General features: G+C 42.9%; 1 protein-coding gene across 4 annotated transcripts in view; it reads right to left on the reverse strand.

Moving 5' to 3' along the window:
• Positions 1 to 217: 217 nt before the first annotated feature.
• The window catches only part of LOC126546034 (uncharacterized), a 102832-nt gene continuing 85819 nt past the window's right edge, over positions 218 to 17230 (reverse strand). For 2 of the 4 annotated variants that reach the window (XM_050194097.3, XM_050194096.3), the window contains exon 10: positions 11356 to 12093. In XM_050194097.3, the coding sequence (XP_050050054.2) occupies positions 11908 to 12093 (186 nt within the window). In that variant the 3' untranslated portion in view covers positions 11356 to 11907. Of the gene's footprint in view, positions 386 to 11355; positions 12094 to 17230 lie in introns of those variants that run through there. The other 2 variants (XM_055061648.2, XM_055061647.2) reach the window with 2 other exon arrangements.

The following is a 17230-nucleotide window of genomic DNA, read 5'->3' on the forward strand; positions in this document are numbered from 1 at the left end:
ATATTTTCACTCGATTTTCGGTGGGCTATCTCTTGGGGTTATACAGTACATAAATTTCGCTTACCTATAAAAATGTGGCACCTGTAGCTGCCAAAGGACCTGTTCAGTCAATTTTATACTAATTCAAACTTGGGTGTAAATGGTAAAGAAAAACTGTACACTGCACGATCTCAAAACACAGCTTTTGAGAACTGCCTTACAGAGCATGTTCTGCAAATATGAAGTATTTTATGTTTTATTATGCCTTTCTTTTTCTTCAAATGTAAGCATTTGAAGGCTGTACGCCACTGCTGTGCTGCCAATCCTCTTGCACCATTCCTAATGTTCCATGCCAGGTATAAATGCTGGGAAAAACAAAAAATTATGCCTCCAATTTTTTCAGTGTCTGCACCACGAGAAAAAAAAATGGGGGGGGGGGGGGGGAGATACGCAGTATAACAAGAGCAATACTGACCCTGCTGGACACAAACTTCAAACAGTCCACTTGTGAGGTGCTGGTTGTAGTTAGAGGGTGCACTGGTGTTTAACACTGCATATCACAAATGCTATGCAGGTTTCAGTTAGGGGCTGTTCAGCAGACCAATTGCTAGTTAATTACTACACTAATTAGGTTATGACCCCAATAACATTTCTTTGTTTTTAGTGTACAAATGTACTCCCCATGACCAAAAATAAATGTGCACAAGTTGTTCAAATGTTCCTCGACGTGAAACTGTGTTTGAACACTATAGGGTTAAGGGCTTATGTGGGGTCAGTGTAAATTAAACTGGCAACTTTATTGTGTTTGTTAATGAAATGATTTGCATCACATTTGCTGTGAAAAAATCTGTGGCAGCAATAAAGCTGAAATAGCCCCATTTATCATTTTAAACTTGTTAGGGTACGCAAGTTCGATATGCTCATCGAGAATGACAAACATGTCCTTGGCTTAAACTTGTGCTTTTTAAGAACAAATAAAGATTGACGTGCAACATAATAGTCCTGCGGAAACCCGCAAGGCAGGCACGTACGCAGGATTCTTTTCGGGGGGGGGGGGGGGGGGGCCCAACCCAAGGTAATTTTTCTATGCAAATGAGGGGGGGGGGGATTACCTTTACTAGTACAAATGTGAATAACGCCCACCATTCGCCATAAAAACGCATAAACCCACAAAAGAAAGGAAATAAGGTGTATTTTACAGGTACGCCTGTGCGATTCACCTCTCCTTTACTTGACAAACAAAGAACTATGTTAAATGGACTCGCGCAGGAAAGCAGCACCAAGAACAAATAAAGAAGCAAAAGTAAAATAAAGATTACGTTAGTAAAATAGAACTGAAAAAGCAGCAGTTGGCAACAAAGGCAAACGGACCGCGCGGAGTTCGGTTACTCCGCCAGCCAATCACAGAAGCCAACAAAAGCGTCGTCATGCAGTCTTTTCAAAATGGCGTCGTACTTGATACCTCCGGAGAGTCTGCTGCTCGTAAAGAGTCTTTTCATCGGCAGAAGCAATGAGGTGTGCAAAAGACATGGACAAAATGTATGGAGTCTTCAAAAGTCTGCGCTGCTATTCATTTCACTGCTGCGCCCGTTTTACTCATGAAACTTCACTACCAACTGAAGTGAAACTTCACAACAAATAGTTGTAGCGAAGCAAGCATGTTATTTCAGTTCAATAAAGAATTAGGAATTCGCCATTCCACTATTATAGGTGAGGGAAAAGGTATAAAATTACGCGCTAATAATTTTATTTTTGTAGTTACCGCCTTATTTGGGTAACAGAAAAAGTTTCAAGTACGAATTATTTGCAGCCTCGCGGAGGAACAGTGGCTGGCGGTTATGAGGGTGTGGGCGGGGCTTCATTGCAGACTTCAGTTGTATGCGACTATAGTAGCGTTTTTTGAATTAGCTCTGGAAGAATTATACAGAAATATACATTTGCGGAACACTCACAGTTCTTTTGGATCCCTCATTTACTGCTCTAACAAGTGCCACAACCAACTCGTATTGTTATTTGGGAAGTTACGTAACGATACGCGGCCGCCAGTCGCGTACAACCGCGTAGAGCGCAGGAAGCTGCGATTCTAGACGTAATGCGCCCACCGCGAAAGGTTAGAAAAACACCTACATAAGCACAGCAGAGAAGTGGCTACGTTGGGCGGCTCTAATGATAACTGTAGAAGCGTCATTCAGAACACACGAAATTGTCCTCTATTTCCGGTGGCGTTTTCTCTATTTCCTTTTTAAGTAAACAGGTGCTGATCCATAAATATTTTCATAAACAATGACCAAATTTGTTAATTTTCGCTTTTCCTGCCCGTTTGGCTGTTGTCTCGGCCCTCTCCCCTAGTAGATCGCTTAATTTCTGAGCTCCTCGAGACTCTTGTTTCCATTTGCCAATTGTACAGCACGAAAAGTGCTGTACAATTAGGGAAACACCAGATGAATTAATGGGCGACAGCCATATTGCCTATGAGTTTAAGGGTTATTGCAGGGTTTGATGATGGATGCTGTCTCGCATTATTTTATTTTCCACCTTATCTAACCCATATCACGGGTATATGGTTCCGAGGATCTGTCAGCGTCGCGGCGAGCCGTCACTCGAGCAAATAATCAAACAAAAAGAAAAGTTAAACGCAATTGGCATTTTCTCTGGCCGCTACTCGTTCCACGCTCATACAGACCAGCTGACCACGAACTGAATCCCTTTCCTGGTCCCTGGATCAGACTAGACGAAGAAGGTTGAACTAACGAAGCAACAACTATGCGCGCGACCGTTGAATATATATAGATGGTGACAACTGAATGCATCTCGAGTTAATCGCGCGGGCACCGAATTGATGAGGAAACTGGCCTTCACATCCCAGGAGACGCCGATAACTACCGCCATCCAAAAGAACTGAAAAAGGCAACAAAATGTTGACCACCGAATAGCTGTCAAGTATCAACATTGATTTGGCGGCGTTTTAGGAATGTGTGTGAGAAGTGGTGGCGTGGGCGGAGAGGGGGGAGGGGGGTACGAGTCTTAATTTCGGGGGGGGGGGGGGGCCGGGCCCCCCCGGGCCCCCCCTTGGGTACGTGCCTGCCGCAAGGTGGAGAGAATTAATAAAGGGAAAATGAGACATCCACCCAAACACAGCAATTGCTACAAAGGAAAACCCATATAGGTTCCTCGAAAGAAAAGATATTATTATAAGAGAATTATTTTCAAAATATTAAATTTTTGTTAAACTGCTTAAGTATGCGTGTTCAAGAGTGCTTGAACAAGTTAAATGTTGCTTGTCTTTTTTGTTGTTGTTGCCCTGATGAAGACAAGTCCCCTTGTTGAAATGTAGGCTCCAGCGATGTCCAGCTTGTTTGAATATTGTTGAAAACTCATGCACTTTATTGCGCTCTTCGAGACAAACATTTATAACTTTCATTCAGCAGTTTCCATCTTCCTGTGAACCTCTGTTTCAATATGCATGGAATTTTAACACAGAAAGATAGTTGCTAAAGCAATGAAAAATGCCCTGGAATGTAAATCAATTTGACAAATTACATTATTCTTGTTTTAAAAGTTTACGAGAAAGAAGTTTCTAAATTAAAGCTATTATGTGCCCATGAGGCATATTTGCAATTTCTTTCCGGAAAATTACATCAGTGTATGACCCAACAAAACATAGCTAACAAAAAAACAAACACAGTGTACTATATCACACAGTCTTTCTTTCCAATAAAACCTCAAGTTTGAGATATCCTGAAATTCACCGAACAGGGTCCTTTTGGCAGTCACAGGTCCCATATTATTTTTATTTTTTTGTGGGTAAGGAAATTTCTTTTCCTGGAACCATCTACAGAACAAAACAAAATATTAAATTGTGGTGTTTAATGTCCCGAAACCACACAGGAATTATGAGGCACACCGAAGTAGGGAACCTCTAAGTAATTCTGACCACCTGGAGTTCTTTAACATGCACCCAAAGCACAGTAACCGAGTGTTCTTACATTCCAATCAAAATACAGCTGCAGTAGCCAGGAATTTAACTCGCAACCTCGTCCTCACTAGCAAAATGTTAACGCTGCTGAGCCACTGAAAGCTGGCACATCTACAGAATTGTCTCCCACTGGGTTTAACATCTGCAAATATGTAAATTTTATCAAAATTGAAGCTGAGCTGGACCGTCAGTTCGACCTTATTTCGAAGTACTCGAGGAATTTTATTTATGTATCTCTGCAACAATTTTTAAGAAAAGTGTGGAATATGTCTCATATTTGGGCTGTCGCTTCATGAAAATTTGCCAAGAATGCAACACATCCAATGTGCCTTGTTGGAATATATACACAGAGAAGCTTACGAGGCAGTGTTCACGCTCACCTTGTCATCTAGCTCAAGGAAGCCTCAAACGAGGAGCTCTGCAATGCAATGCACCTTTGAATGCAACCAGCGTTATCGGGGTTGGAAGAGGCAGGCTGGTTTCTACGCTATTTGTTTGGGGTACCAGACCTCCCCTTGGAGGCGTGTTGATGCGACCGTCTGCATGGTTGCCAGGCAGTGCAACATATGTGCAATGTGAGGTCATCTCCTCCGGTGCCCTCTCTCCCATCTCATCGAGACTCTACGCGTCACAGCCCCCTCGCCCTCGCCACCAGTGGCCAACAACCCGCATGCGTAGGCCAGTGTTCACCTTCTACCTTCCACTGCTGCAGGCGAAGTAGCTAAGCCATCGCTCCTAGATGGCATCACCATACTGCAGTCAAATTTGAGCTATTTGGCGAGACAACAGTAGCAGGCGGCAGCCAGAGGCACAGGGGCACAGGGGGTTCACAAAGAAAGCTTCGCTTTAAAAGTTATTGTGTCTTGTATGGGCAGAGTTATTGGCAATAAAATGTTGCCCATGCCTTCATCGCCTTTCCCTTTTTTACCATTCCCACTGCTCTACAGGCTGTGCTGCCATGCTGGTGTGCAGGGATACCTGCAATGCTCTGCCTATCATTACACTGGGCTTTGGTATCAGCATCATCTCCGAGATCAGGTGGGATGACAAAAAGGCTCATGCTGTGCCAAGTGATGCCAGAGGCCACACTATGGATGCAGTGGCATTGCGTCCCACTACCATATGTAGTGCTACCACATTACAAGAAACAAAGTTTCCCCATTTTGTGTCCTCAGGCTTTGCCATGGCAGTCAGTGTATTATGGCTCGGCTGAATAAAGCACATGGCTACGGGTCACTAAAAGTCATGGTTGACACACCACATTCCAAATTTTCACTTTTTAAAAACACTAAATTTCACACATTTATGAACAAAAACACTGCAGCACGTGCACATACATTTGTACAATGCTTGGATTGCACCTTATTCGTAGGCGCACAATAAAGGTGCTGGAGCATGCAAACGCACAGGAGAGATGAAAAACTAACTTAAGTGAGGACAATGTTGTCCACTCTGGAGGAGCCAGCCCAACTTCAGCAGACAACTGTAGCTCAAGAGCAAAAATTCAAAACTCATGTACTTTATTGCGCTCTTTGAGATGATGGACATTTACACGTTTTATTCAGCAAACTCACATTGATCAATATAATGACATTGTTCTGGCAAGAGGCACTAATAAGTTGTGATGAACAAAGAAATCCAACCAGAGGCCATTGTGTTTCATTGACTTTTACAATAAACATGAAAAGAGGAGATTACAAAAAGTTAAAGGAATTGGCAAGAGGACATTGACTAAAATTTTAAGTTCCCTGCTGCTTGGTACAGGAATTCCTCCTAGTTAAGCTATTCATGACAGCATTGTCTAGTGAGTGGGCAGCTTTACTTGCCATATTCACAACGCTGCACAGCCCCTTCAGCATTCCCTATTGAGTGCAATCTGCAAATATGACCTAAGTGTATCAATATTTTCATTGACGCAGTAAAATATATGACATATATGACAGAAATACATGATGAAAAACCCAGAAATGAACTACAGATTCACTTTACTTCAAAAGACATCTTTCAATAAATATTTTGAATGACTGAACAGGAATCTAATTTAACCCTTTAAGGTGCTAATTAATTCTGTTGATTTAAAACTTAATTTCACCGAATATCTTACATCTTCAGAATCGTAAAAGTGTATACAGCTGCATAATTGAATAAGAATTTTAAATCCTTTGGTGACTTTTGTCAAGTTTACAGAATGTGGACTTCATGTAAAAACTCACTACAGGCACAAGTTACTGGCGACAAGTTATCTTTTTCTTCCCTTTCACTCCCCTTTTTTATTATTTTCTACATTTCAATTTCAACCACAGCTAATTTACCCAATGCTTTCCTTGGCTTCATTGTCTGTTCGCTTTATGTGGTCATGATTAACAAGAATTTAGCACTCGGTTCCCCTTCTCTTGTTTATTCGTAGCGAGGGTCTCGAATCTGGCAGTCTTGGTGTCATTAGGTAGCACATGAGGGTTTATTAGCCACGCGCCTGCTCTCCCAAGATCATGTGTTATGTGACACCATTGGGCAAAACGGATGCTCCACATCTGCCGTTCATGGCTCTGAGTGGCGCTGGCTAACACTCCTAGGGCTATATCTACTAAACATAAATACCCAAGTTAGTGAACTAATTGATGGCAATTGCTGTAGCACAATTGGTAGTGCAACGTACATGCAATGCGGAGGCTGTGGGTTCAGCTCCCACCGGTGATAAGTTATCTTTTCGTCCACTTTCCCCCCATTTCCTTATTCTTTAAATTTCAATTTCAACCACAGCTAATTTCCCCAATGCTTTCCTTGGCTTCATTGTCTGTTGGCTTATGTGGTCATGATTAACAAAAATCGAGCCCCTCAGTTCCCCTTGTTCTCTAGTTTAGCAATACACAAAGTTCTTTAAAGGAACACTAAAGAGAAAAATGGTCTCACCTGTATTACTAATTACCCTTCCACAATACCAAAAGTGCCACTCTTACTGCGAAAGGAGACTTGCTAAGCCAGAAAAGGCACAAAAAAGAAGACGGGTGGCACCGCCATATTCAAGTCCCCGCAGCAGCTCGCCGTGACGTTGTGGATTTTGACAGTGTCTGTTAGGACTTCATTGAATGTTATCGCTAAAATGAGTTAAATTGTTTCTAAAGGAGCCAAAGGTAGAATATGGCAAGCTTCAGGAACCTTTACTAGGCCCACCATGCCCCCTCCCCCCCCCAAAAAAATAAGAACAATGAAATTTGTGATGTCACACTTGCGTAATAGTACTGAGGTCTTGGTGCAGAATTTAAAAGAAAAAAAAAGTGACCTTCATTTTATTGTTCAATAATCAACATATTATTGCAAAATTAATGAATATAGAGTTTTCAAAGACTACCTTATCGGTATAACTGATGTAGTGTTTCACTTCAGTGTCCTTTTAAAGTTATCTGGAATAAAAAATGTAAGTTCTCACATAGCCATACATAGCACAGTCCCAGCAACACCACTGACCATAGTAAATAATCCTGTCCAATCACCATATAGTACTGTCATGAACACTCAAGATAACCTGTGAGTGAAACAGGCAACCTACAATTTCACTAGAAAGACTGCTAGTCGTTTGCAGATATGTAGATGCAGCACATTTAGCATATAGGCAAAGAAGCAAGTGCACACCTCAAAGTGCAACACTTCAAGAGGTGTGCACTTCTCTGGTTGCTCATTTCGTAAGCGCACTGTACCTGTTACCTTTAATTAGTTTGAAGCTAGCCAATGTGATTGAGCTTAGAACGACAGATTGAGAGATTGAGACAGAGATTGAGCTGCCTGGCTGTAATGGCTGTAGTTTTATAGAGAGCAGATAAAACACTGAGCATTTTCTGGCCCCAAACTACCCACCTTTATAAGTTAATGAACACAATAATCTACAGTAACTGAGTGAACTGTACCATGCACATCCGGTAGCATAGACAGTGCTCGCAGTTCTACCATCAGTTGCGTTCGCGACCAATATTTAGATAACCACAAAACCCAGCAGCATGTGCTAAGCCTTTTCTGTGTGTATTTTGGAAGATCCTTCACCCCTTTTGCCCAAGGTATATGCAAGTCAGTAATGAATGGCTATTCGCTGGATTCCTTCAAATGCCACAAATGAGCAGTCCAGTGGAGAAAATGAACTTAATGAGCTAGCAATCCTACAACCACTTAAATTTGTTATAAGAACAACATGACAACTTGTCAATGGGTGAAGCATGGAGAGCTTGCAGCAAGCTAAAAAAATTAAAGGTGAGGAAAGCCTTGAAGGAAATTAAGGGAAATTTTTGGACCTTCATAACGCTACTGGTAAAAAATCTGAAAACTTCTTGTGCAAAAAGATTTATGAGGTGGTGCCTTTTCATACCAAAGGCTTTCTTAAAATACTTCGAGCTTACTTAAAGGGGCCATGACAAATTTTCGAGCTTGAATCATGCATTGCATGTTAAAACCGTATGTGCCCCACAGCAAGCTGACAAAATTTTAGCACATTCAGTGTGGTAAAAAAACCTGTATTTGAATTTTTTTTAATTTTGCAGTTGAACTGTAGAGCAGTCTGGCAAAACAAACTGGTAACAAAATGAAATTGTACCCCCAGCAACAGCTCCCTCGGAGTAACAAAAGCCAATCGTGAGTCATGCTTTTGTGTGCTGCAAGAGCTGGAAGTGCGTGCAGAAACGCAAAATGCCTCATGGTCGCCATGTGTCGTTTCGTTTTCACATGTGTATCTTGGTGGTCAGCCTGAGAAAGCTTCTGTAGGTGTTCACTGGTTTCTGCTGCTTTTAGCGCTCGTTTAAGGGAATTATAGGCAGAAATCAAAGGCAATGGCCTTGCTGTGCCGTCGGGTGCCACAATGTGTAGAGCAAGATGTCCGATAAGGTTTTGGACTGTTTTGGAGCAGATGATACACCGGTGGCCCCACACTTCCCGACGCAATGGTGATAGCCGTCGGTGAGAGGGGCGGCTTAGAGGCAATTCAAATTGAATATCAGATTTTAAATGTGCACCGAGAGCCCCTTTATTTTTTGTGTATGTATGGCAGAATCTTGTTCATACGTTATTGGATAAGAAAAAAAAAAAGGAAAGAAAGACATACTAACTGGGAAAATGCATGACCCAAAGTCACTAAAAAATTTTGCAGACTCAACTATAGTCGGCATCTACTTAATGTGAGGCATTGCGCGAATCGTTGCAGTAAGAGATGCCAGTGCATGCTGAGCTCGTGGGCCTTGAGTGGCCCGAGATGCGTGTTGTTTTTCAGCTTTGGCAAGTTTACGTTTGTGCTCATCGAATTTGGACTGGGTGGGCAGCTTCTTCGCACGAGGCGTTTCCCACATGTTCCCACTCATCCAGAATCATTGCAATATGAGATGCTGACATGCGATGAGCTGGTGGGGCTCGAGCGACTTGAGACATGCTTTGTTGTTTTCCTACTGCATAGCAAAATGTTTTAAGATAATGACGGGTAACCGAAACGAAATCGAGCTGGTGAGCAACAACGGACTATAATGCCACCAGAGTGAAACATAATGCTCAACTTGCGCTGCCTGCAGCAGGGAACGGCGGGACATTTGGGTTATCACTTATTAACGGGACACTAAAGGTAAATATTAAGTCAAGCTAAAGTGACAGATTAATGCTCAAGAATGTATAGGCCATTAATATAATTGTGAACGAAGCTTTAGTAATCAAGAATTGAGGTAGATGCAAAACACATTTTGACACCCAACTGGGACATTCAAGTACTCGACAGATGACGTAGGCACTCATTATAATGCTGTCGCTACTACTCAATCACTTGTAACAAAAAGATATTTGCATTACATTATGGAAGAACATGGAAGAAAATGGTACTTGTTCCCTTCTATCTGAATTTTACAAAAGAAGAACCCATCGACCCTACCCTTGACAACAATGCAGGCGGTTGAAAGGTTTTGTTTTTGCTTAACTCTGCAAAGCTTGCGCTTTCGTATTTCATTAGTTTCGTTATCGCTAGTGCTGTGCTGGTATTGCTGGATCATGAAACTCACACAAACTGCAAGTAGCAGAGAATTACATGTCCATGTGTTGTCGCGGCATGGCAGAACAGTCCACACCACTTGACCAAGAGCAGCTGCAGCGGCGAATTTAATGCTTTGTCTCGACTCAGTTTCTCCAAGGCCGAACGTTTGCGTTTTTCGAAAAAAAAACGTAGCACCCGTCTGTCAGGTGCCACTGATGGCAGTAAAGAGTGGCGATGGCGTATGCAACATTCCCACTCCTCACTTGAGGGCAAGCGATTTTGAAGGGGCAGCGCGAAAAAACGAAGACAGAAGGCAGGAACACACAGGACACACAGGACAGGACCAACTCGCCCAAATGTCGATCCTTCTGAAGCGATTTTAATTGTGATAAGGGTACACGGACCCTTCAGATGCAATTGTCTCTTAAACTAACTCTTTTCTTGGCACGGTATGCTACAAACGGACTACACCACATGCAATGTGAAACAGATAGGTGAAGATGCTTATTGCAATAGGGTTGGCGGTGATAGCCATGAATGCGACATGCGACAATCTGCGAGGAGATTTGCTGGGACCAAAAGAGGAAACTGAGTGTGTGCCGGCATTTTCACACGACACGGCCAGGCGAGTATTGTTGGAAAGGGCCTCTTGTTCAGATGGGATCTAGCGGCTTGAAAACTTATCATACGACCGCAGTTTGGCGACATACTGAATGTTGGTTCCGCAATATTGAGTTTTTCAGGAATGTATTAACCAGTAAAAAAAGAAGCGTAACTGCACTGGCTCATTTTGTTTGTTCTCGATCGCAAATGTTGGCACCGGGAAATTGCAGGAAATGGGATTGTATTAACGAGGTTCTACTGTAACCATATTGGCCCCTCTACTCTCAGTTACAATGATAAACTGACAAAAGTTGAACAACCGTGTCATGGCCCCTTTAATATGTATCATGCTAAACAAGGTAGTAAAAGACATGCATGCTTGCACAAATTCTCATTCAGATGAGCACGAGGTCCTGGCCAAGGTGGCCCATTTTTCACAGCACTTTGTGTGAGCAGCCACCAATCAAAGTTTCACACTTGCATATTCATTCCTCTTTATGCATTCTTACTACTGTTACATTGCAAACTTGCATGCTACTTCTCAGCAAAATGGTGCATTCAATAAGCAGCAGATTATGAGTGCAGATTGTGCTTGCCACTAAACCTAAGCTCTGTTGTGCCTTTCTAACATAAGTATGTAGGGAGGTCTATAATTGTCATCTAAATTTGAGCAGTGATGGTACGTTTCCAGATTAGAATATTACAGTACGCTTACTTTTCATACGAATGAACTAGAAATCCTGAATGACTAGCTTAAAAACTTACCCTTATGGGTTGTGTCTTTTCAAAAAATATAAAACCACAGAAAAAAAGTTCTTACAGCTTTAATAAAATGCTGTGCAGATTTCTAAGCAAAATAATGTCAAAAAGCAAAAAACTTTGTTGTAAGTGGAAGGCGATTTGCCATGTTGGTGACAGCCTGGAAGCTCTCTTGGATGGTTGGCATGACGGTAAAGTTGCAATGCCCTTGATAATCTGAAAACACAATGCTTTGAATCCTAAGCATAAATGAACAACAAAAATATCCAGTATAAAATCATGGCTATGCATATGTTCTTGGTGCTGCAGGTAGCATGTGTCATGAGTGAAACATTCCAGAAGCACACATACAAAGTGCCATGCCTGCACAGCACAGTAGTTCCTGAAAAGCCAAATGTATGTCCAGAGATGATTTGCACTTGTGCTCAATACAGTTCGTTCACACAATAGTGCAGAACACTTGTTAGCCAAGCAGTGGCAGAAAGTGAATCCCTGTTACTGGCACCACTGCATCAAAAATGTTACACAGCGAAAATGTTACACAGCTTTGCTAAGAGAAAGCTGGGTACACTCACTAGAATGTGAGACGCAAGCGACACTGTCACGAGCCGTGCCCAAACAGAAAATAAGAGTTGACACTGCCTGAGAAACCAGCCCCAGCAGCATCATCAAGGCAACCTCCATCATTGGTGGCATCACCCACAGAATGTGAGAGGGGTAAGTTGACAGGAAAAGAGCTGGACTGCTTCAGAGGCCACGTGGAGGTCTTCACAGCTCTTGTATCCAGCTGCAAAAAAGCAAATATGGCACCACATGACATTAAGTCAGATAGACAAATATGAATGCCACTGAAACTAAATACATTCTGCTGCACGTCACCCCATGTAGCCACTTATGTTTGCCTTGCCAGTGAGACAAGTAATAAGTGCCTGTATGATTTGAAGAAGGGAGAAATATGCTCCTTAAAAGGCTGAAAGCATAAATTTACCATGAAGCCCACAAAAGTGCACAACCATGATGACTGGTGCGTACTACTTTGCACAGTCTCTTTAGAAACAGTCACTGCAGTTGCCCTTTCCAAACCCTCTGCCAAGGAATATGCATCACTAGTGACTGCTGCAATAAAGTAGAATGTAACACATCCAAAACAAAGGATCACACACAAACACAAAAACAGTTTGTATGTGCTAGTGTATCCTTCTTCAATTTCACATTACATTCCACTTGGTGCAAGTATTAAGATTTCATTAAAAAAATGTTATATTGTCACGTGGTCGTGACTTCAAAGAACACAGTAGCAATACTGTGAACGACAAAACTAACTTTTATTGGGCGAACCTGTGCCCACAAAACAGGCTACACTTAAGCACAACGATAGCGGCGAACACGGTCGGCGATCGTCGAAAATCTGATCAGCGGGTCAAGCGCGTCGGCTTTTATACAGCAGTCATCGAATGTTCCAGACTAATCGTTGGGACCCGCATGCCTTCTACAAAGTTCTACACAATTCGCGTCAAGCGATGAAATCAGATAACGCGAGGTTCGGCGACAACAGACAGCCGGGTAGAAGCACCGATAACTTTCCAGAAACGTCGGATACATGCAGGCGCGTCCCGCGCTGTGCGATTACAGATTGTTAAGCGGCGAAACGTGGTCGCCCGATAAAGATAAGTACACGTGTCAATATTTCATTAAAAATTTTTTTTTAATGGAATCTTAATACCTGCACCAAGTGGAACGTAATGTGAAGTTGAAGAAGTATACCAGCTGTATGCTTACAGGGGCCCTGCAACACCTTTCCTTCAAACATGAGGACATACTGGAGTGAGTGCGAAGCCTTTCAATGAAAACATTCTAAAAAATTTGAGAAGAATCTAATAATAATGAAACCATAAAAAGCACGAACATTTACTTTCCCCATTACACCTCAACCAAAAATTTCTACTCAACTGGCACGCCTGCCTATCGCTCCTTTCATACTTTTTTTCCTTTCTGCAATGCACTTATGGTAATCCTTCAAGGTTGGTGTCTGATAATTCTCCCGAGAATGATAAAGGAGCGATGACAGGATAGGCGAGACAGGTTAACAACCGCCGACTGATTTCCTGTTAGCTTAAAGATTGACGACTGTGGATGCATGCTCAACTCATGGTCATGAGCTATTGCCGAATGACTGATGTCAATGAGGGTAGCAAAATAGAGGAGACCCCAAAAGCAGGAGAGAGTGAGGGATCTCTTATGTGAGATTGTGGGCTCTCTGCTGCATGCAGAAGAATAATATTTGGCTCGCATGTTCACAGCAGCGTTGCCCTTAAAAAATTCGCAGTTACGCACGAAAGGCAAATCATTGATTGCGATAGCAAATTATTAGCTATACAAAGTAACGTTAATAGTTTCACGTAATAGTTCTGCAGAAACCCGCAAGGTGGAGAGAAGTAATTAATAAGTGGAAATTAGGGGAAACTATTATGTCAAACTCTTGCCTTTGCCTCGAGTTGTTGACAAATTCAACTATGACCTGCCATCTGTTAGCCCCCTGTTTAGCTCAGGTGGTAGAGCGGCTGCCCTGGAAAGGCGGTGGTCCCAGGTTTGAGTCTCGGACCAGGATGAATTTTTCTTCAACTATGAGGCTTTTCTTTCGAGGAACCCGTATGGGTTTCCTTTGTAGCACTTAGCTACGTTTGGGTGGATGTCTCATTTCCCCTTATTAATAATGTTAATAGTATTAGCAGCTGTATAAACTGCGGCAAACATTCGCCTACTAACTAAATTAGCAAGGACGGTGTCATGCACACATAGGCAAACACAAACACATGATGACCGCGGACACTTGCTGTCAGAACACTGCTGTGATGATGAGCAGCAGCAGCAGCGGCGAGCGAATTCCTCTTGGTGCTGCCTCTCACTTCAACATGAACTAGGCGTGCGAGAAAACAGCGCACGTGAAGCCGTCAGCTATCTTGGATTGACTAGCCTTCGAACCCACCATAGATCACTTCCAAGACTCAGCTGCACCATGCAGTATCCGGAGAGAAGTGGAGATGCGCGATATGACGCCCCCCTTCCTGCACCCCCCTACCCCCTCCTCCTAGTGTGGCGCACAAGAAGATGTCGCACCAAGTCACCATCCTTCTCAGCTCAACCTCGCATGTTTTTCTGTGCACCTACAGCATACAGCATGCGGACGCAATTTTATTAGAGCTGGACTTCATACGGAACCTCATAGCAACGACGACCATGGAAATCCGCCTAGTGTCCATATATTTGATACCACAATAAAAGCCCACATGCATGCACGTATACATGCAGACTATGGTTTTCAAGATCAGGCAGTGTGCAGTGTCTTTCCCAGGTCTTGCCACTTGACATGCTCCCCAGCATAATACTACAGTCGAACCCACTCATGAATTTGATAGTTCCACATAAAGTGGCCGTTATAACAGTAGTTTAAGTGGGCTGGCCCTTCAAAACCTGAAAAAATTAGATACACAATCATTCTTCTGCCACAGTATTATTACAGTGATAACAATCCCTCCAACAATAGCAAGCCTTTTTGCTTTGTGAAGCAACTCCTGCTGCTGCGTGCTTACACATGAATTGAACTGCTGTTGCAATGAATCGAATCTGCAGTTAGTGGAAGAACTCGTGCATGGTGCCCACGAAGAAATTCCTCCGTTGGTGTTCACTATCAACCGTGCAGCAGTTTTCAGTGAAAGCTGTCAGTTGCACCAATTTAGTTTCTGCAAGTACAAACCCTAAAACAGTTAAGTGCCTCGATGCTCCTGTTCACTTCAGCGTATTCTACCACATCATTTTCAAATGCAGCAGTAAAGCACATTAGCAAAGACTTTACAAGGTTTGTGCATTTGCAATGGCAACAAACAAAACAATGACAGTTTTTGGTTGCTAGATTTTAAAAAATCTGCTTAATTTGTGTGTAACATCAATCTAAAGAACGAAATGCTGCCCCATAGTTCTTTCAACATGTCACCTGATTTTGTATGTTACAATTAGCAGAACTTGAGTGGATTCTGGGTACTTGAACAAAGCATTCTAGGTGGCTGAAAGTGGAAACTACTGCAGCATACATGCCACGATTTGCAAAGGTCTTGCTGCTCTCGCCAATATGGCCTTTAGAGCTGAGCATCAGCCACGCGTATTTCCATTTTGTCAATGGCACAGACCCGCGAAAGCTGCACTGCCTTTGCCCGACGCTGGTGCGCACGTGTGAGGTGTGAGAGAGATATTTGGGGATGGGCACCTAGTCACTATGGAGGAGTGCATTCTTTGCTCCATTCGCCCCAAGCCGATGGCAATATGCACTATGCGAGAAACGGTGCTTAACTTTCATTCAAACGGGATCACAGTGGCCGACACAGAGTCAGTAATGGAGAAGCATACAAAATAACAAATTCGCAGTAACAACGTGCCATTATTCATTGGTCTGCAACCGCTAAAGTGGCATCTACCTAAACCTCCACCCCCGTGCTTCGCGCCGAGTCACTTTGCTTCCCTTGGCAGGAACCCTATGTGTCAGGCCTGCTGGTGAAGCACAAGTGAAAATTATATCATGCAGATTTATATTATTCCCACCCTTGCCAAAAGAAGGAAGAAAAAAGAAAAGCCATTCAAACATGCATTCGACCTACAGACCTCCCAATCACAAGTGCGGTGCTGTGACCGCTATGCCCCAAAAGATAAACGGAGGGAGAGCTTATTCTGGAGTATTTATTGGCGGTCATGTAGCGCAGCTTGGCTAGTGAAAAACAGGCAAAAATGCGTCTATGTCCATAGTATCTAAGCATAGCCTCCACATTCACAATGGCAACAGCGCGAACAAGACGACGACGGAGTGAAAGGACACAGGACGAGCGCTGACTCACAACTGCAAGTTGTGAGTAAGTGGTGAGTCAGCGCTCGTCCCGTGCCCTTTCCCTCTGTCGTCGTCTTGTTCGCGTTATTACCATTATGAATGTATACCAACTCACCCAAATTTCCACAAGGCTGAGCATGCCGAGAACTGAGAAGTTACATTGTCTGCATTGCTTCGGCCAAAAAAGTATGAATTTTGAAAGGCTGAATGTCATCATGATCAATTATCAGCAATTATGTAAACAAAGTGGCAACAAACTGTGATCTCCAGATAACGACATAGTATCCGCTGACTCTTTGCATCTTACAGGGGCGACATGCAGACACATTCACAAAGACTCTGAGCGAGTAAAATTGACAGCAATGATAGCAACGCTTCAGCAGCTATTGGTCTAGGGATGGCAGGGAATTAATGGTGTCAGAGGAGGTTACGTTGCAAAAACTGACTGCCTGACTTCATGCTCTCTCCTTGTTTCCGGCCTAAGAATGTGCCTTGCATTATGTTCGCCTTTATGGCATGAATATAATTTTAAAAAAAATATTTTGCCACTTCAAACTGCAGTGGGCTAAACCACTAGGCACCACTGTGATCACTACCATGTACGGAACCATGTTTGAACACACACAATCACAGACAACTTTGCTGTGTTCGATTGTGTCATGGGCACTTCTGAAGTGCTGCCTGTCCGATAACCTTGGTGGCATGGCGGACGACACCACTCTTGCCGATAGTGGCAAAAATGTCACCACTGACAACAAATTGTGCATGCACTCGCCCTTTCACTGTATTTTGTGACAGCAGTTTGCAGTAACAACGAATAAAGCACTCTGTGGGCACCCACTTTTACATGTCGTTTCTTGTTTCTTTGCAACATAACTTGGCATTATATTCATGGTCACGTTAATTGTGTGCAAATACAGTAACACTATTAATGAATTGCTTTATTCACAGCAGTAGCAAGTAAAGGTAGATGTGTAAAAGCTGCATGAAAAGCAAAAATAAATTAAATGAAAAGGAAGTCCTTGTGGCTGTTAAACAGAGCATTAGAAAT

Source organism: Dermacentor andersoni, chromosome 1 (genome assembly GCF_023375885.2).
Source record: "Dermacentor andersoni chromosome 1, qqDerAnde1_hic_scaffold, whole genome shotgun sequence".
Lineage (NCBI taxonomy): Eukaryota > Metazoa > Arthropoda > Arachnida > Ixodida > Ixodidae > Dermacentor > Dermacentor andersoni.